Source organism: Hylobates moloch, unplaced genomic scaffold (genome assembly GCF_009828535.3).
Source record: "Hylobates moloch isolate HMO894 unplaced genomic scaffold, HMol_V3 SCAFFOLD_1, whole genome shotgun sequence".
Classification (NCBI taxonomy): domain Eukaryota; kingdom Metazoa; phylum Chordata; class Mammalia; order Primates; family Hylobatidae; genus Hylobates; species Hylobates moloch.
Genome location: NW_026652276.1, coordinates 155294802 through 155310109, shown reverse-complemented (window position 1 = coordinate 155310109; position 15308 = coordinate 155294802). Strand labels below are relative to the sequence as shown.

The window sequence follows — 15308 nt, the reverse complement described above, 5'->3', positions numbered from 1 at the left end:
GGGAACTTCAGGGATTGTCTACTCTACCCTTGCTTTCCATAGATGTATTAGTTTGTGCATTATGTTATAAATTAGAATAATTCCATGAAGAATAAAAATCATTTTTGATAAATTTTCCATTTTTCTTTTATTGTATTACACAAGCATACGAATATATGTATGTATACACAGATGTGGCTAAAACACTTATTTTACATCTTTAATTCATTTGTATAGTCATGGCAAATCAATGAATAACAACTTTGTACATTTTACTGGAATGCATACAAGGGAAAATGTGTTACAAGGTGAGTTTTGGTTCTGCCATTCAACACCTATGAATGTAGTTCCTTATATAGGAACCACACTAAACCTGCATGAGCTTTGTCTACTCTGTCTATATCCCAAGGTCATTGTGAGAATCAAATGAGATACAGGATGTGAAAATGGCCTATGAAATCTAAAATGCTGAATATAAATGATTAGTATTATTGCTAGTATTGTATTCATCTTTCAGTTCACAGCACCTAGCACAATGCCTGGCACTATGAATATTTGTGAACATAACTTATTTTTCATTATGAAAAAAAGCTATGGTAAGAATTTAACCAACGGGACAAGCTGCATGTTACCAAAATAAAAATGCCAAATCTAAAGAGTTATAAAACTGCTATTCCCTTAACTATTATAAATAATATGAAAATAAGAGCATATTTTTCCAATTTTGTAATCACAAAATTCATGTGTGTTTTACTGTATTCACAACTATTGAAATTTTGCATTAAGGTTTTTGAAAACATTTTAATACCAATCTTGGCAAAAAAAAAAAATGTAATGCACACACACACCTATACATATATATAGAGAGAGAAGTTTACTGAAGACTTCTCATTTTCTTAGAATTTAACAAAAGTTTACTGATGACTTCTCATTTTCTTAGAATTTTTGTTAAATTCTAAGAAAAGAATGTTATATTTTACATAAAATTCAGATGCTTGTATATATTAGCCTGCTTATATGTACATCACGCACACATAAATTCATATGTCCATCTCTACATAAGACCTATAAATAAGAGAATAGGTCTATATATTCCATAAGCACATTATCCGAACTTCAGAAATTGCTGTGTAAAAGCCAAAAGCCTAAATTTCCACTTCGATCAATGGGACAGCTTTATCACAAAATGGGATGACTGACGTTTATTGAATAGCTGATAACTTTCTAATGCGACAGCCTCTTTAATCTGCAATAAAACTATGAATGAAAATAGAGCTTTCACAAAGGAAAACGGGTTGATTTTCCTGAAAGACTACAAGAACATGGAGATTTCAGATGGCAAAAACATCCAGAGAAACACAGCAATGACATCCAGGTATTTGGCTTTCCCTGCAGACCCATGAGTTGAGACAACTGCATCACCTGACATTCTGGCCCCACTGCCAAGGACTAAGGAATCAAATCAAATCAACATAATAAGGCTGTTGTGTTCATGAGGATGGAGAAAAACAACCCCAAACAGCAGTAAAAGTTCACTTCACAGCAGGACCACCATTTCAAAGGAAAAGCTAACACTACTGAGAGGTTTGCTTCAATACTACCCATACATCTTGATAGGGATGAGCCATTTTTAACCATGTTGGGTGGCCTTGATAGTATTTGACAGAACTTTTGCTGGTAACTCTGCAGCTGGAAATAATTCTAAGAAAAGCATCTTACGGTTTAGGACTAAATTCAGTGTTGAAAAATTCTGGGGGATAAATGGAGAAAGGGGGGCATATATTTCTAATCAAAATTTATCCAGAATTTTGTATTGGTTTATAGATCATGATCATACTTAATGTGAAAAATCTACATAATACTAAGCTAAGAATTATGCATAGATACATTAACATTGATAAAGGAGACAAAACCTGGCATAAAAATATTGAATCGAATTCATTCCTTCATCCAACAAATATACATTTGTGCTAGTGATGTAGCAGAATTTAAAAATACCCTTTTGAATAACAAAATGGGTGAGAAAAGTATTTCTTATTCCAGTGTCACAAATAGTGAATCTGATAAAGAAAAAAATCACTAATGAGTGAAAGTATCCAGGTTCATATTTTTTCTTATTTGCTATTTTCCCAACACACAACTAAGGGTGTACAATCTTTCTTTTAAAATCATAAAGAGCCTGATAATCTTTTTGGATTTCAGTTTTCCATCTTTAAATTAAAGGTGTTGATATCATTAATCTTTATCGTCTCAAGCTACAGCTTTGAAATTTCTATGAATATTTACTACTATAATGGGAATTCCATGAACACTAGTAATACTCCTACTGCTACTACTAATACCTCCGCCGCTGCTGCTACTACTACTACTACTGCCTTCATTCCCAAACGGCTGTTCTCCTCCAGTGAGAAATATACACCATATCTGAAACATTCTGGGGCCAAAACCTGTGCATAAACAACACATAAATACACAGTGTTATCATAAACATCTCTCGAATTCTGGTAAATAAGAGAAAATCTCTGAGGCAGAGAAGTGCACACACTGCAGCCTAGACAAGGACTGGAATAGTTCCTGAACACCGTGTCCTCCCATCTATTTTTCTCACAGCTATTCGCTCAGATGAGTTCACAGAATATCTTTCTTGAGACAAACCTCTATTGGAAGGAGCTCTTGGTCTCTCTTCATCTATCATAACTTGGTGAGAATAATTTTCAAAAACTATTAGTGAAACACATTCTTTGTTAGCCATGCAGATTTTTTTTTTCAGAATAGAAACAGTTTTGAAGCTTGTATGTGTAGTCTGAGTATTGGCTATCAGGGAGGGAAGATGTGCACAGACTAAGCAACCATGAGTTGGGATTCTCAGCTGTGTAATTTCAGTCATCACGTGCCTTACTTATTTGATTATTTTATGCCCTGGGTTTCTCTTCATGTAAAACAGGAACAATATCAAGTTATTTCAGAGTATTTGTCCTAATAGAGATTATTGAGAAATGTGTGGTGAGATAGGAGTATCTAATAATATTTATTAAAGTGCCCTAATCTGGTAACTGAGATTTAGCTCTAATGTTACATAAATGCAAACAGCTTTCCATTAGCCCTCAAAGAAAAATAAAACAGAGGGAAATAAAAGCAGATATTGGCACTCGTTTTCAAACAATTCAAGCCACCTGTGCATGAATACGTTTTTTAAAAAATAAGATTCTAAATACCCAAGAAACTATTCATTCAATTTAGTATTCAATGACTACCTCAAACATGTGAATCATACACATAAACAGGGCATGAACCATCCTCTATAAGCCAATGAAAACAGGATTAAAATTAGGATCTATGTAAAGTATGTATTGGCACATAGAATTTGTTAATTCTGACTAAGATAATCAAGGGAAAAATAACATCTGATCTGAATCTTAAAGAACAAATATGATCTCAATGAATAGGACAATACTTTGTAAATAGTAATAATTAACAGTAGAGTACATCATTTTTTAAAAGTCCAAAGATATTCTTGTCAGTCCCCTATAACATGAATTTTAGCGTAGGTCAACAAGGTGTTAACACAGACACTGATAGCCATCATCCACTAGGGAATCCAGTGGCCTTGCCTTTGGAAAGAGTACATTTTGTTAAAGTAAGTATAAAATTAAGTCTGGGTGTGGTGGCTCACACCTGTAATCCCAGCACAGTAGGGGGTCAAGGCGGGAGAATTGCTTGGTCTCAGGAGTTCGAGACCAGCACGGGCAACATGGCGAAACCCCATCTCTACAAAAAAATACAAAAATTAGCTGGGGATGGTGGTGCATGCCTGTGGTCTCAGGCTGAGATGGGAGAGTCATTTGAGCCCAGGAGATTGAGGCTGCAGTGAGCTGAGATCATGCTACTGCACTCCAGACTGGGTGACAGAGTGAGACCCAGTCTCAAAAACAAAAACAAAAACAAACAAAAACACCTAAAATTACATAAAACCTAAGCACATTTTCTTCAATATGTAATAGATCAGAGTCTGAATACACAGTGATTATGCATAGATTTCACATCACCCATATAATTTCACATTACTCAATATGTGATAAATACAACTTCATTTATCAATTATATGCAGTAAGAACATAAGCTCCATGATAGCAGATATTTTTCTGACTTTTTTCACCACTGTATTGCCAGTGACTAGGACAAATCCTGGCGTATAATAGGGACTCAAAACTCATTTGTTGAATGAATAAACATCTATAGTCTTATAAACCTATGTAACACCTGTACAGACTACAACTGTGTAGCATATGTACCCAATAAATAAATTAATTAAACTAAAATCTCATAATTAAAGGGTCCATCACAATTCAAACCTCTTCAACAGGACCTAAAAACTAGTCAAAACAGGACTATATAGGCAATAACTAGGAGTAACTATGAAACAAATCTCTGAATAGCTTAATAATGTCACACCTACAGCAAAACAAACCAAAAAAATTTCTTTGCTAAACTCTAGATTTACAAAAGATTCAAAAGATTACATGCAAAACCATTGCACAAAGGTACTTTTCTGATCTTAAAGCTTAATCAGACATTGTATAAACAGTATTTTTAATCTAGCCATTCCTGATATATTGCCAATAATGGAGTTCTTGAGTTAACATTACCCTTAGCTACTGTCAAATGCAAATAGTGCTTTAGATTTAAGAAAACAATAGCATCTAACCAAAATTTTTACCTAGTAAGACACAGCACCAACTCTCTTTAGGAAAAAATTCAATAACAGATAGAAGCAAATACGCATCGTGCATCTTAAATAGATGTTTATTATGATTTTAAAAAAGTGGAAAAATGATACCAATAAAAACCCATAACAAACACTAAACATACAATTACGACGTGAAGGTCCACATGTACTAGTTTAGCTCAGGTTATTTCTTCTTTATATCTTATTTTATGAAACTTACATATTCTTTGAGGTGGTAGCCCCCAAATATATTTATTTTCATGACTGCTTTTATTTTAGTTTCAAATACTAATAATTGTTGTGTTTACTTTTTTACATATCAGAATATATAGATGTATGTGTATTTATTAAAAATATGGGGACAAAAAGTATAATATTTGGTTCTACAAATAATTTTCCACTGACATCCTTTACCTAGATTTTTCCAATAAATATTGTTTGGCTTATATTTCTATCAAGTCCATTCATTGTATAACAAAATAATTATTTAATATGAGGTCAAGTTCAACCAAAGAAGGTATAGATTACTTTCTTCAAAATAACTTGTGACTAATTATAGGGAGGGTAAGTAAAAAATATTTGCTGACATAACTTCCTTTGAGCACATTTCAAAAGTCAATTTCTACAATATATTGTTATATTAAGGACAAAATTAAAGAAGAAAAATAGGAAAGAAAAAGCTAAAGACTTGGGTTAATATACATATTTTCACTTTCAGCTTTGGAAGAGCAAGCACCAGTTTTGTAGAGTTTTGAATTTTAGTTTTTGGTTTTCATCTGGGCAGTAAGCTTGCCCTATCTACCTTAACAAGAATAAACTGGTAAAACCAAAAATAGTGTAAAGTATCTACTAGAGCATACTTTACTAAAATCAAGACTAACATAATTTTGTCACTGTAAGTATACAGAATATAAGTATTGGCTGCACCTGTCCAATACTTATATTCCACATACTTACAGTGAGAAAATTATAAGTATACCAATAAAGGAAAGTACACCTACTTCCTATAAAGGAAAGTGTCCTTCATATCAAATTCTACATACATTATTCCCCCATGAATTATGTTTTTTTCTAAAACTCACTTTTCAATTCAAGCACACATTCACCATATTTAGCTAGTATCCTTTCTCTTTTCCTTCTGGCACAAAATCATAATGTGGCTCTGGGCCTGAAAGATTTGTTTCCCTGTCAACTTACAGATAAGTAAATAAAGGTTAGGAGACATACCCAAGGTCTATGATTTAGATTTTATTTCTTTTACTGGACTTGATGGATTCCTGGGAGGGTATCTAAAATAAAAATTATTGCAAGAGATCCTACTTGCAAGATGGAGAGTACCTTTCATTGGATTTTCATTTTGATTTAAAAAATGTATTCCTTGTAAAACAATCAAGCACCAAACTAAAATTTTTGCTTTACTGGAAAGGGGGCTGCTGGGCTTTGTGACAGACATAGACCGCATTTGCACCAGTGGAAGAGTAGAACATCTAATGACAAGAATTCCTACTAGACACACCTAGAACAGGGTGGGTCATCAATGCCTTGGCTCTCTCTAATCAGCATTGGGAAGTTCCTTCTAAACTAGAATTGGTTCCAGTATAACAGAAATCTACAATCAGCAATGACTTTCTCACAGCTAAAATAGAGAATAATCTTTGGAATTGGAAAATATATATAATTCTAGCAAAGATGATAAAAAATAAGAATATATTTAAAATATCATTTTTATATAGCCTTCATTTTTTGATTCCCTAGTATATTTTAAAAATAAGATGACAACATATTACTTAAATAATATTTTCCAGAAACTGATTGCCTCTATCACATAACGAATTGTATATGGGTATGAATGGCAAGGTTCATCTTACAACTTAATTGCAAAAGACTGATACTGCTGTCTTTATTTTATAATTAAGTATATGATAAAATATCTAACCTTGCACTCCACGAAAGGCCTGCATCAGAATCACCTAACAGCTCCTTAGAGATACAGAAGCCTAGTTCTAGGCCTCTAAAGTCAAGCTCTCACAGGACAGGAGACAGGAAGCTGCATTTGCACAAGCTTCCCAAATGATTTTTATTCATGCCCAGGTCTGAATAAGATTAACGGACTGAAGTAGAATCAGACAGCGGATTACTGGCATTAAAGTAATTAAAACCTATCGAAAATGTTTTTCTATCTTCGTAGGACAACAGGTAAAATCTAAAACTGATAAAACAAGAAGTTGCAGTACAACCATATTATTTAGTATGTAGGACAACCAAAAGGCAGTTGCTTCTAGAGAGGACTGTGAGTTGTGGGTTGCAGGAATGGGGAATAATTTTATTTGCACTTTTTCCTACTCTGTAAATATACTGCTTTGACAAAATATTTAAACTGGGCCAGGCGCAGTGGCTCACGTTGGGAGGCCGAGGCAGGAGAATCCCGAGGTCAGGAGATGGAGACCATCCTGGCTAACACAGTGAAACCCCGTCTACACTAAAAATACAAAAAAAAAAATTAGCTGGGTGTGGTGGCGGGCGCCTGTGGTCCCAGCTACTCGGGAGGCTGAGGCCGGAGAACAGCGTGAACCCGGGAGGCGGAGCTTGCAGTGAGCCGAGGTCACACCACTGCACTCCTGCCTGGGCGACAGAGCGAGATCCCCTCTCAAAAAAAAAAAACAAAACAAAACACACACACAAAGCAGCAACTGCAAAAAGCATACCCAAAAGAAACTCAGAACCATCAAGAGGTAGCTATCGTGTAGCTCTCAGGAATACTAACTTGGGCGAGAAGGTATGCAACTAGTCATGCTTGAAATGGATAGTTTGAGTCTATTTGGTAACATGTTTAAATATGCCTCAAAAAAAGTTTTAAATTTTTTTGAAATTGAAAACAAACCAAAAAATCATGTTCTTAAATCCAAAAAAATGCCATTTCTCTTTCAGTGTGTGCTCTCATTTTGGTAAAAGCAGTCAGAAAAACGAAAGAAGACGAAGTTTTCCTGACCAATCATATCAAAAAAACTTAATCGGGCAAGAAAGTTTTCAAAATTAGTAATAAAAAAATCAACTTTATAAAGTACTCACTGTATGTGTCGAAAGAAACAAGATGTAGGAAGGTAACTTAGTAAAAAGGCAGGAAATTATGAAAACAAACCCATAAATGGAATTTTTCTGATCCTGGACAAGTATGTGTTAACATAAATTATTCAGTCAGGGTCTACACAGACCTGACTGACTTCAGTTTTCTAAGAAGCAGATTTGTAACAGTAATCTAAGTACTTCTTTTTTCCACTTCATTGCAAAAAAAAAAAAAAAAAAAGTCAAATGCTATTCTTTCTTTTATTTATTTTATTTTATTTATTTATTTTTTGAGACAGAATCTTACTCTGTCACCCAGGCTGGACTGCAATGGCACGATCTCGGCTCACTGCAACCTCTACCTCACAGGTTCAAGTAATTCTCCTGCCTCAGCCTCCTGAGTAGCTGGGATTACAGGCATGCGACACCACGCCCAGATAATTTTGTAGTTTTAGTAGAGACGGGGTTTCGCCACGTTAGCCAGGTTAGTCTCGAACTCCTGACCTTAGGTGATATGCCTGCCTCGGCCTCCCAAAGTGCTGGAACTACAGACGTGAGCCAATGTGCCCGACCCAAATGCTATTCTTAAACCAGAAATTCTTAAAGAAACAAAGTGTAGTTATGATTTTCATTTACTTAAAGTGTCATCCATGTAATAATAATAGTGGTTTTAAACAGTTGAGTCCCCACACAAGGGTTTGTCTGGATGATTTTTGTATGGTCCACTAGTATTGTATTACAGTTATCTGATAAAGTATAGAAGTTTGCAAAAGATTTACTTTTGTAAATAGTGAAGAGTCAGGGTTATTATTATTTCTCTAATAACATTTTTTCCAAATTGACTTGCATTCCAGTGTGTTGTACTGACTGTAAGACAAAGCAGTAGAGTTACAAGGATCTATCCTGTTGGGAATTTTGCATAACCCTGGGACTTATGCACACTCCTGGAAATGCTCTGGAAGAAGATAAAATGTAAATGTGAAAGTCATTATCATGTGAATCACTACAGAGAAAAGACTGAAATGAACTAATGTAACCAAATGGAAACAAACTAATTATAAAAAATAACACATAACTTTGTTACGAAGAACAAAATGAAAGGTGGTAGATTTTTAAAGATAAATGATATAACGGCCAGGCATGGTGGCTCATGACTGTAATCTCAGCACTTTGGGAAGCTAAGGCGGGCAGATCACTTGAAGTCAGGAGTTTGAGACTAGCCTGGACATCAATAGTGAAACTCCGTCTCTACTAAAAATACAAAAATTATCCGGGCATGGTAGCACATGCCTGTAATCCCAGCTACCTGGGAGGCTGAGGCAAGAGACACTTGAACCCGGGAGGCAGGAGTTGCAGTCAGCCAAGATCGTGCCACTGCACTCCAGCCTAGATGATACAGCGAGACTCTGTCTCAAAAAGAAAAAAAAAATGATATAACTGAATTTAAAATACATGATTTAAGGCTGGGCATGATGGCTCATGCCTGCAATCCTGGCACTTCAGGAGGTCGACTTGAGCAGATCACTTAAGCCTAGGAGTTCAAGACCAGCCTGGGCAAAACCCCATCTCTCTATAAAATACAAAAATTGGCAGGCATGGTGGTGCATGCCTGTAGTCCAAGCTACTCGGGAGGCTGAAGTAGGGTAGACTGCTGAACTGAGGATGCAGAGTTTGCAGTGAGCCAAAATCATGCCACTGCATTCTAGCCCGGACAACCAAGCGAGACCCTGTCTCAGAATAAAATAAGATTGAAAACATAAGATTATTGATGTAATTAAACAATTTAAGAAAATTCTGTTTAAATACAAATGTATATCCACTTCAGAAACATAAGGATCACCTATGTTTGAAATACTCCTTAATTTGTCCTTTTTGAGAAGATACACTTCTATTTCTTCTGGACTAAAGCACATCATAACGTAATTCTATTTTTTCCAACAGAGTGTCTGAGTTATGAAAAGATTTATTGCTAAGGAATAAACAATTTGTTAAAAGCATGTTATTGTTTCTCTTAGCCTTCATCGATTTCCTGGCATGCACGTGTAGGAACTTGTTTTCACTTGGTTTTTATTTTTATTTTCTGATAGATATAGGGTCTCATTATGTTGCCCAGGCTGGTCTCCAACTCCCGAGCTCAAGCAATTCTCCACTTCAACCTTCCAAAGTGCCAGGATTGTAGGCATGAGCCACCATGCCCAGGCTCTGTTTTCACTTATTTTTAATGCCTATACTTGCTTCAAAGTTAGCATCCTTCAAAGGTTAGCAATCTATAGTATACCATCACGGGATTCCACATTTCCAATTAAAATATTTTGTAAACAGCAACAAACGATGCTTAGGGAAATTTTTAGAAAGTTCTCAAGTGTTATGGTTTAATCTCATTTTCACAATTTTTGGATGCTCTGATCTCTATTATTCTACATGCATTTAAACATGTTACAGTCAAATGCATGTTCTATAATCTAGTATTGAGCAAAATTTTGTTCTTCATTCTCTTAACCTTCATTTACCAAAGGACTAAAGCAGTAAAAGCTAAGGCAGAAGCATCTTATTTCATTGAGGTATGCAAGGAAAACTGATTACTCACATTTTTAAAAATATCCCAATAGAATTTACAGACAGGCCACACAAAGCGGATGGAGTTTCTTTCTCTTTCTAGAGATAGGATCCCTCTGCCCCCACTAAGCATACCGAGACGGACAAGAATCAAACATCTGTTTAAAGGCATTTTGGAGACCATCTAACCTCTCAATTCCAATATGTGATAAACTTCTGCATCCAGAAATCCTCTTTAGTATCTAATACAAATGCCCTATTCTTCTTTTTAAATTATTTCCCTCTTGTCTTTTCTTCGGTGAAGAATAAAATTAGCTGGTTATTATGATCTGAACAATAGTCCTTCATGTCTGTGAAAACCTGAAATAACATATCCCTCCACTTTTTTTTTAAATTAGGCTATTTCAGACTTATTTTTGCCTCTGTTTATAGGTTTTTAAAAATTATTATGTGTCTTATTTACATGTCCCAAAGCCATATTTGTTAAACTGTAAATATTCTCTAATTGAAGTAAAATAAACCTTCACAATTCTGAAAACATTTGGTTAAACTTTCATAGTTTCGGCAAGTTTTCCCAGAATGAGACTATACGTGCAGTTTTAAGGCATATCATATGTTTCTATCTTAAGAAAGGAATTAAGACTCTGAAGATGCTTAGGAGGAAATAAGCACTAAGAAGGTGATCATGAATACAATGATAATTTTACTTATTGTTCTTCTATAACATGTAAACCATGCTGAATGTGACGTGCTTCTTATACCCTCAAGAAGTTCACAATCTTATCAAAGACACAAATGTATCTAAAATACTATAATACAATAAATATAATATATAAGATGCTGTGGAGTCCAGCTAACTCTGTGGGGTCAGGGTGGCAAGAAAAGGCTGAGAAAGACTTCAATGAGGTGAAATCTAAGCTAAGTCTGAAATAGGAGGTTCACCAGATTGCAAAGCAAAAATGAAAAGTTTTAAAGCAAAATGAACATATGCAAGGCCAAAGACATTTAAAACAACTCAATCTGCCCAGAGAACTGAAAAATTAGAAGGGCTAAAGTACAGAGGAAAGGAAAAGACAGGGTACTGGAGTAGCAAGAGTTTAAACCGAAAGGATAGTCAAGGCCTGGGTTATAGAAGAATTTTCCGTACAGCTAAAGAAATAGGACTTTGTCCTGCAGACAGTTTAAGAAGAAAAGTAACAAGGCCAAATAGTTGTGTGTTAATGCTACTGCACGGGGTGGCTTGCAAAGAGGGAAAATCAAAAGACAAGAAAACCAACCAAAAGGCTGACTCAGAAGTTCAGTCAAGGCAGAATGTAGGTGTGTGAACTAAAGCAATGAAATAGGGATGAAAGAGAGGCCATGAAATTAAGATATTTTTGAAAGCTAGGATCAACAACTTGGTTAGCAATTTGAGGTTTATTGTAAAGAACCGAGGTCTTTGAGGATAAATATCAGGATTTCAGTTTGGATGGTGATGCCACTAACTTAGAAAGGCAACAGAAGTAAAAGAGCAACGTTGGTCAGGAAAAAATCATGGTTTCACTGTTAGACTTGCTGAGTGTAAATCGTCTGGGGAGCACTGCGTTAAAGATTGGAGTTGGCATGTAGATGGTGTTTTGTGCAATGCACAGCCAAGGGCTAAGGGAGTGAGTCCAGAGGTGCTGCCTTTTTCTAATCTGCACAGGGACACTAGGGGGGATCAGGTGAGGATGTCCAATAGACAGCTTCGGAGGGAAGAACCAGGCCGGAGACAACAATGTGGAAGACATCACTGTTCGAAGCTGTGCTGACCAATACAGTAGCCAGTAGCCAGACATGTCTAAATTTAAAATAATCAAAATTAAATAAAGTTAAAAATTCATTTCCTCAGTCCCACTAACCATATTTGGTGCGCTCAACGGCCAATGTGGTTAGTGGACACTGTATCAGGTGGCACAGGTGTAGTCATTTCCATCACAGAAAGTTCTATGGGACAGCGCTGGCATGGTGCATGTAAAATAAGAGGAAAGGGGCTCATACCTGTGATCCCAGTACTTTGGGAGGCCAAGGCGGGCGGATCACGAGGTCAGGAGATCGAGACCATCCTGGCCAATACGGTGAAACCCCATCTCTACTAAAAATATAAAAAATTAGCTGGGCGTGGTGGCAGATGCCTGTAGTCCCAGCTACTGGGGAGGCTGAGGCAGGAGAATGGCGTGAACCCGGAAGGTGGAGCTTGCAGTGAGCCAAGATTGCACCACTGCACTCTAGCCTGGGCAATAGGGTGAGACTCTGTCTCAAAAAAAAAAAAAAAAAAGAAAGGAAAAAAAAAAAAGGAAATGTTTGGGGACAGAACCCCAGGGAAAGAAGAGGTCCACAAAGAGGAGGGAAGGAAGATGAGTTGAGTAAGAAGGAGTGGTCAAGGGAGTAACAAACAAACAAACAAACAAAAAAAAAAAAAAAAGGAAGAAAATCACGCCAGTGTGGCCTTCAGAAAAGAGTTCAAAGAGACTAAATATTCAAGAATAAGAAAACCTGAAAAGAAGTCAAATAAGAAAACCAGTAAAAAATTACCTGTAGGTGGTTCATTTTACCCTGACAATTGGTATAGTATTGGAATTGCTACCAATTACTTTGGATGTAAAATATCAACGAGATTAATTCTTCTACTCAGACGACGTGTTTAGCTTTTAGAAAGAAGAATTCAATTGCCCACGGGAAGGGAAATGTTGGAAATAGGACCATTCTCTTCCCATACTTTAATCAAGAAGGGGAGGACTTGTATGAGCCATCATCCTTCTGGGAGTGTTTCTAAGGGTGTCTAATTAAGGTCTATATAGTTGCTGAGTAAGTTTCTTGGAAGCCTATGTCAAATACCTGTATTTAGACATCAAACAGCATTATACAGTTTTCTTCTCGGATCAAAAATAAAGCTAATACAACAGTGGTTACCAGGGACTGAGGGCAGAGAAATGGGAGTTATTGTTTTACAGGTACGGAACTTCAGCTTGGGATATAAAAAAGTTCTGAAGTTGAATAGTGGTGAATGTACTTAATGCCATTGAACTACAAACTTAAAAATAGTTAAAATGGTAAATTTTGTGGTATGTATATTTTACCACAGTAATTTCTTTATAACCAAGCTGAGTTGAAACATGTAACATGTTAGAGAATCTGGACAAAACCTTGCACAACCCTCTACGCCTGAGAAATTTAACTTACCAAACATAAATGCTGAAAACATTGCCCACAACATCTGTTACTTGAAGCAATGCAGGTATTTGTATTAGAAAAAATAAAACAAATTTAGATGTCACCAACAGAACAAAAATGCATTAGGCCAGTTTCATAATTAAGATGGCATTTATACCCTTTTCCTTACTATTTGCTCCTTTGGTCAGTAGTGGCAGTTAGCTGGTAGAATGGCAGATTATAAATACCAGCAGTAAACCCCAAGGCAACCACGTTTGTACGGGCAAAACGCTCACTCTGCAATTAAGGGACAGTGAATACTCCATGCATCACTCCTCGTGCATTCTCTGACAGGCCCGGGAGCAAGGCTCAGGGAAAGGAACGCGGAAGGAGGAACCCTGAGAGAAGCCAATGGCTGCTTCCATTTGTGCTACTGCAACCAGGAAGCAGAAAATTTCAGGCTAAAAATTAAATAAAAGCAGGTGACAATTCATGAATGTACAATACTACAATAAGCCAATGAATGTTTGGTCCAGAATCTTTTGTAAATTATACAATAACTAATCTCAAGTAGTTTTTAACTCTATCTCCCAGCAGCATCCAGGCATTTCTCTGTAAGCATATTGGAAAACTGGAAGTAAACATGTGCATGTTCATGGATCACACCCTATTTCCTCCCAAAGATATTTACCAATATGAAGAACAAGACCATCTTTCAATCAGCTCAGTCTTCCTTGCCTGCTATTTGGAGTTCTCTTCCGATATACAGAATTCAAGGATTCTGCTCAAAATAGAGTTTCTGCTGATGTCACAACCTAACAAATCAAATCATCTTATGGCTGTAAGTTAAAAAGGCGCTGGTACAATGTAAGACAAGACACTGGACGTGAAAACCAACCAAAGAGAAAGAAGGAAAGAAGGAAACCAGAAAGACAGAAAAATACAAGAGATGAGTCATACTATACTTACAACTTTCAGCCTGATAGTCTGGTACAAACTGCTCATCATTGTCAGGTACCTGAGCTGAAGAAGAAAAAGAAAATTAAAAAAAAAATTAAGAGAGAAACTGCCAAAAGCATAAGGAATGTCAAGTAAAATCTGTCAAGTAAGATCTTCTTGGGCTAAGATCAAACCTATGATTATTTGCCAATGAGCTCCTATTTAAAATGGTATTGACAACACTACTTAGGAGGAGAAATGGAAGGGGATCATTGATGTCAACTAGGAACCATATATATGTCAGAAATAGGATGATGGCAGGTGTATTCCCTCTGAATCTCACCTGCCAGATGGAAATAAAAGAGATGCAAAATAAAGAAAGCTATAGAATTTCCATTTCCTGCAGTTTTTTTTTTCAAGAATAGAGCAAAAGCTATTTCAATTCACCCACTGCCAGTGTGTAAGCAGCCCATTTAAATTAACCACACAATTATTTTAAGTGATGTGCAGTTATCACACACGTCCCTCTGCTTTTTTAGAAACGTCTGCTGGTATGTTCTCTGTCCTGCAAAATACACCATATTTTAAGATGCTTGCACTAAATTTTGCCAAAGTATGCTACAAAGGTTTTTAAATGGAAGAATGGTCTTTGATTTGGCTCATATATGATAAAGTATTATATTTCAAAGATTATATTCACATTAACAAAATAACAAACAATAACACAAATGTCATCTTTTCATTCAAAATATTTTCCTGGCAACTACTAGGCGTTAACAAAAAGAATATCACTAGTTCATCAGTCCTCATGTCAAAAGACTTTCCTATTTTTAGTAAAGGAAAAATACTGAATAGCAAGGACTTAATGCATTTG

The 15308-nt window shown here is 36.0% G+C and overlaps 1 protein-coding gene across 11 annotated transcripts in view; it reads right to left on the bottom strand.

Moving 5' to 3' along the window:
* Window positions 1–15308, bottom strand: part of ETV1 (ETS variant transcription factor 1) — a 97575-nt gene that overhangs the window by 69808 nt on the left and 12459 nt on the right. For 10 of the 11 annotated variants that reach the window (XM_058446820.1, XM_032760315.2, XM_058446818.1 and 7 more), the window contains one exon: window positions 14465–14518. In XM_058446820.1, coding sequence (XP_058302803.1) covers window positions 14465–14518 — 54 coding nt within the window. Of the gene's footprint in view, window positions 1–2321; window positions 2427–14464; window positions 14519–15308 lie in introns of all 11 variants that reach the window. The other variant, XM_058446847.1, reaches the window with a different exon arrangement.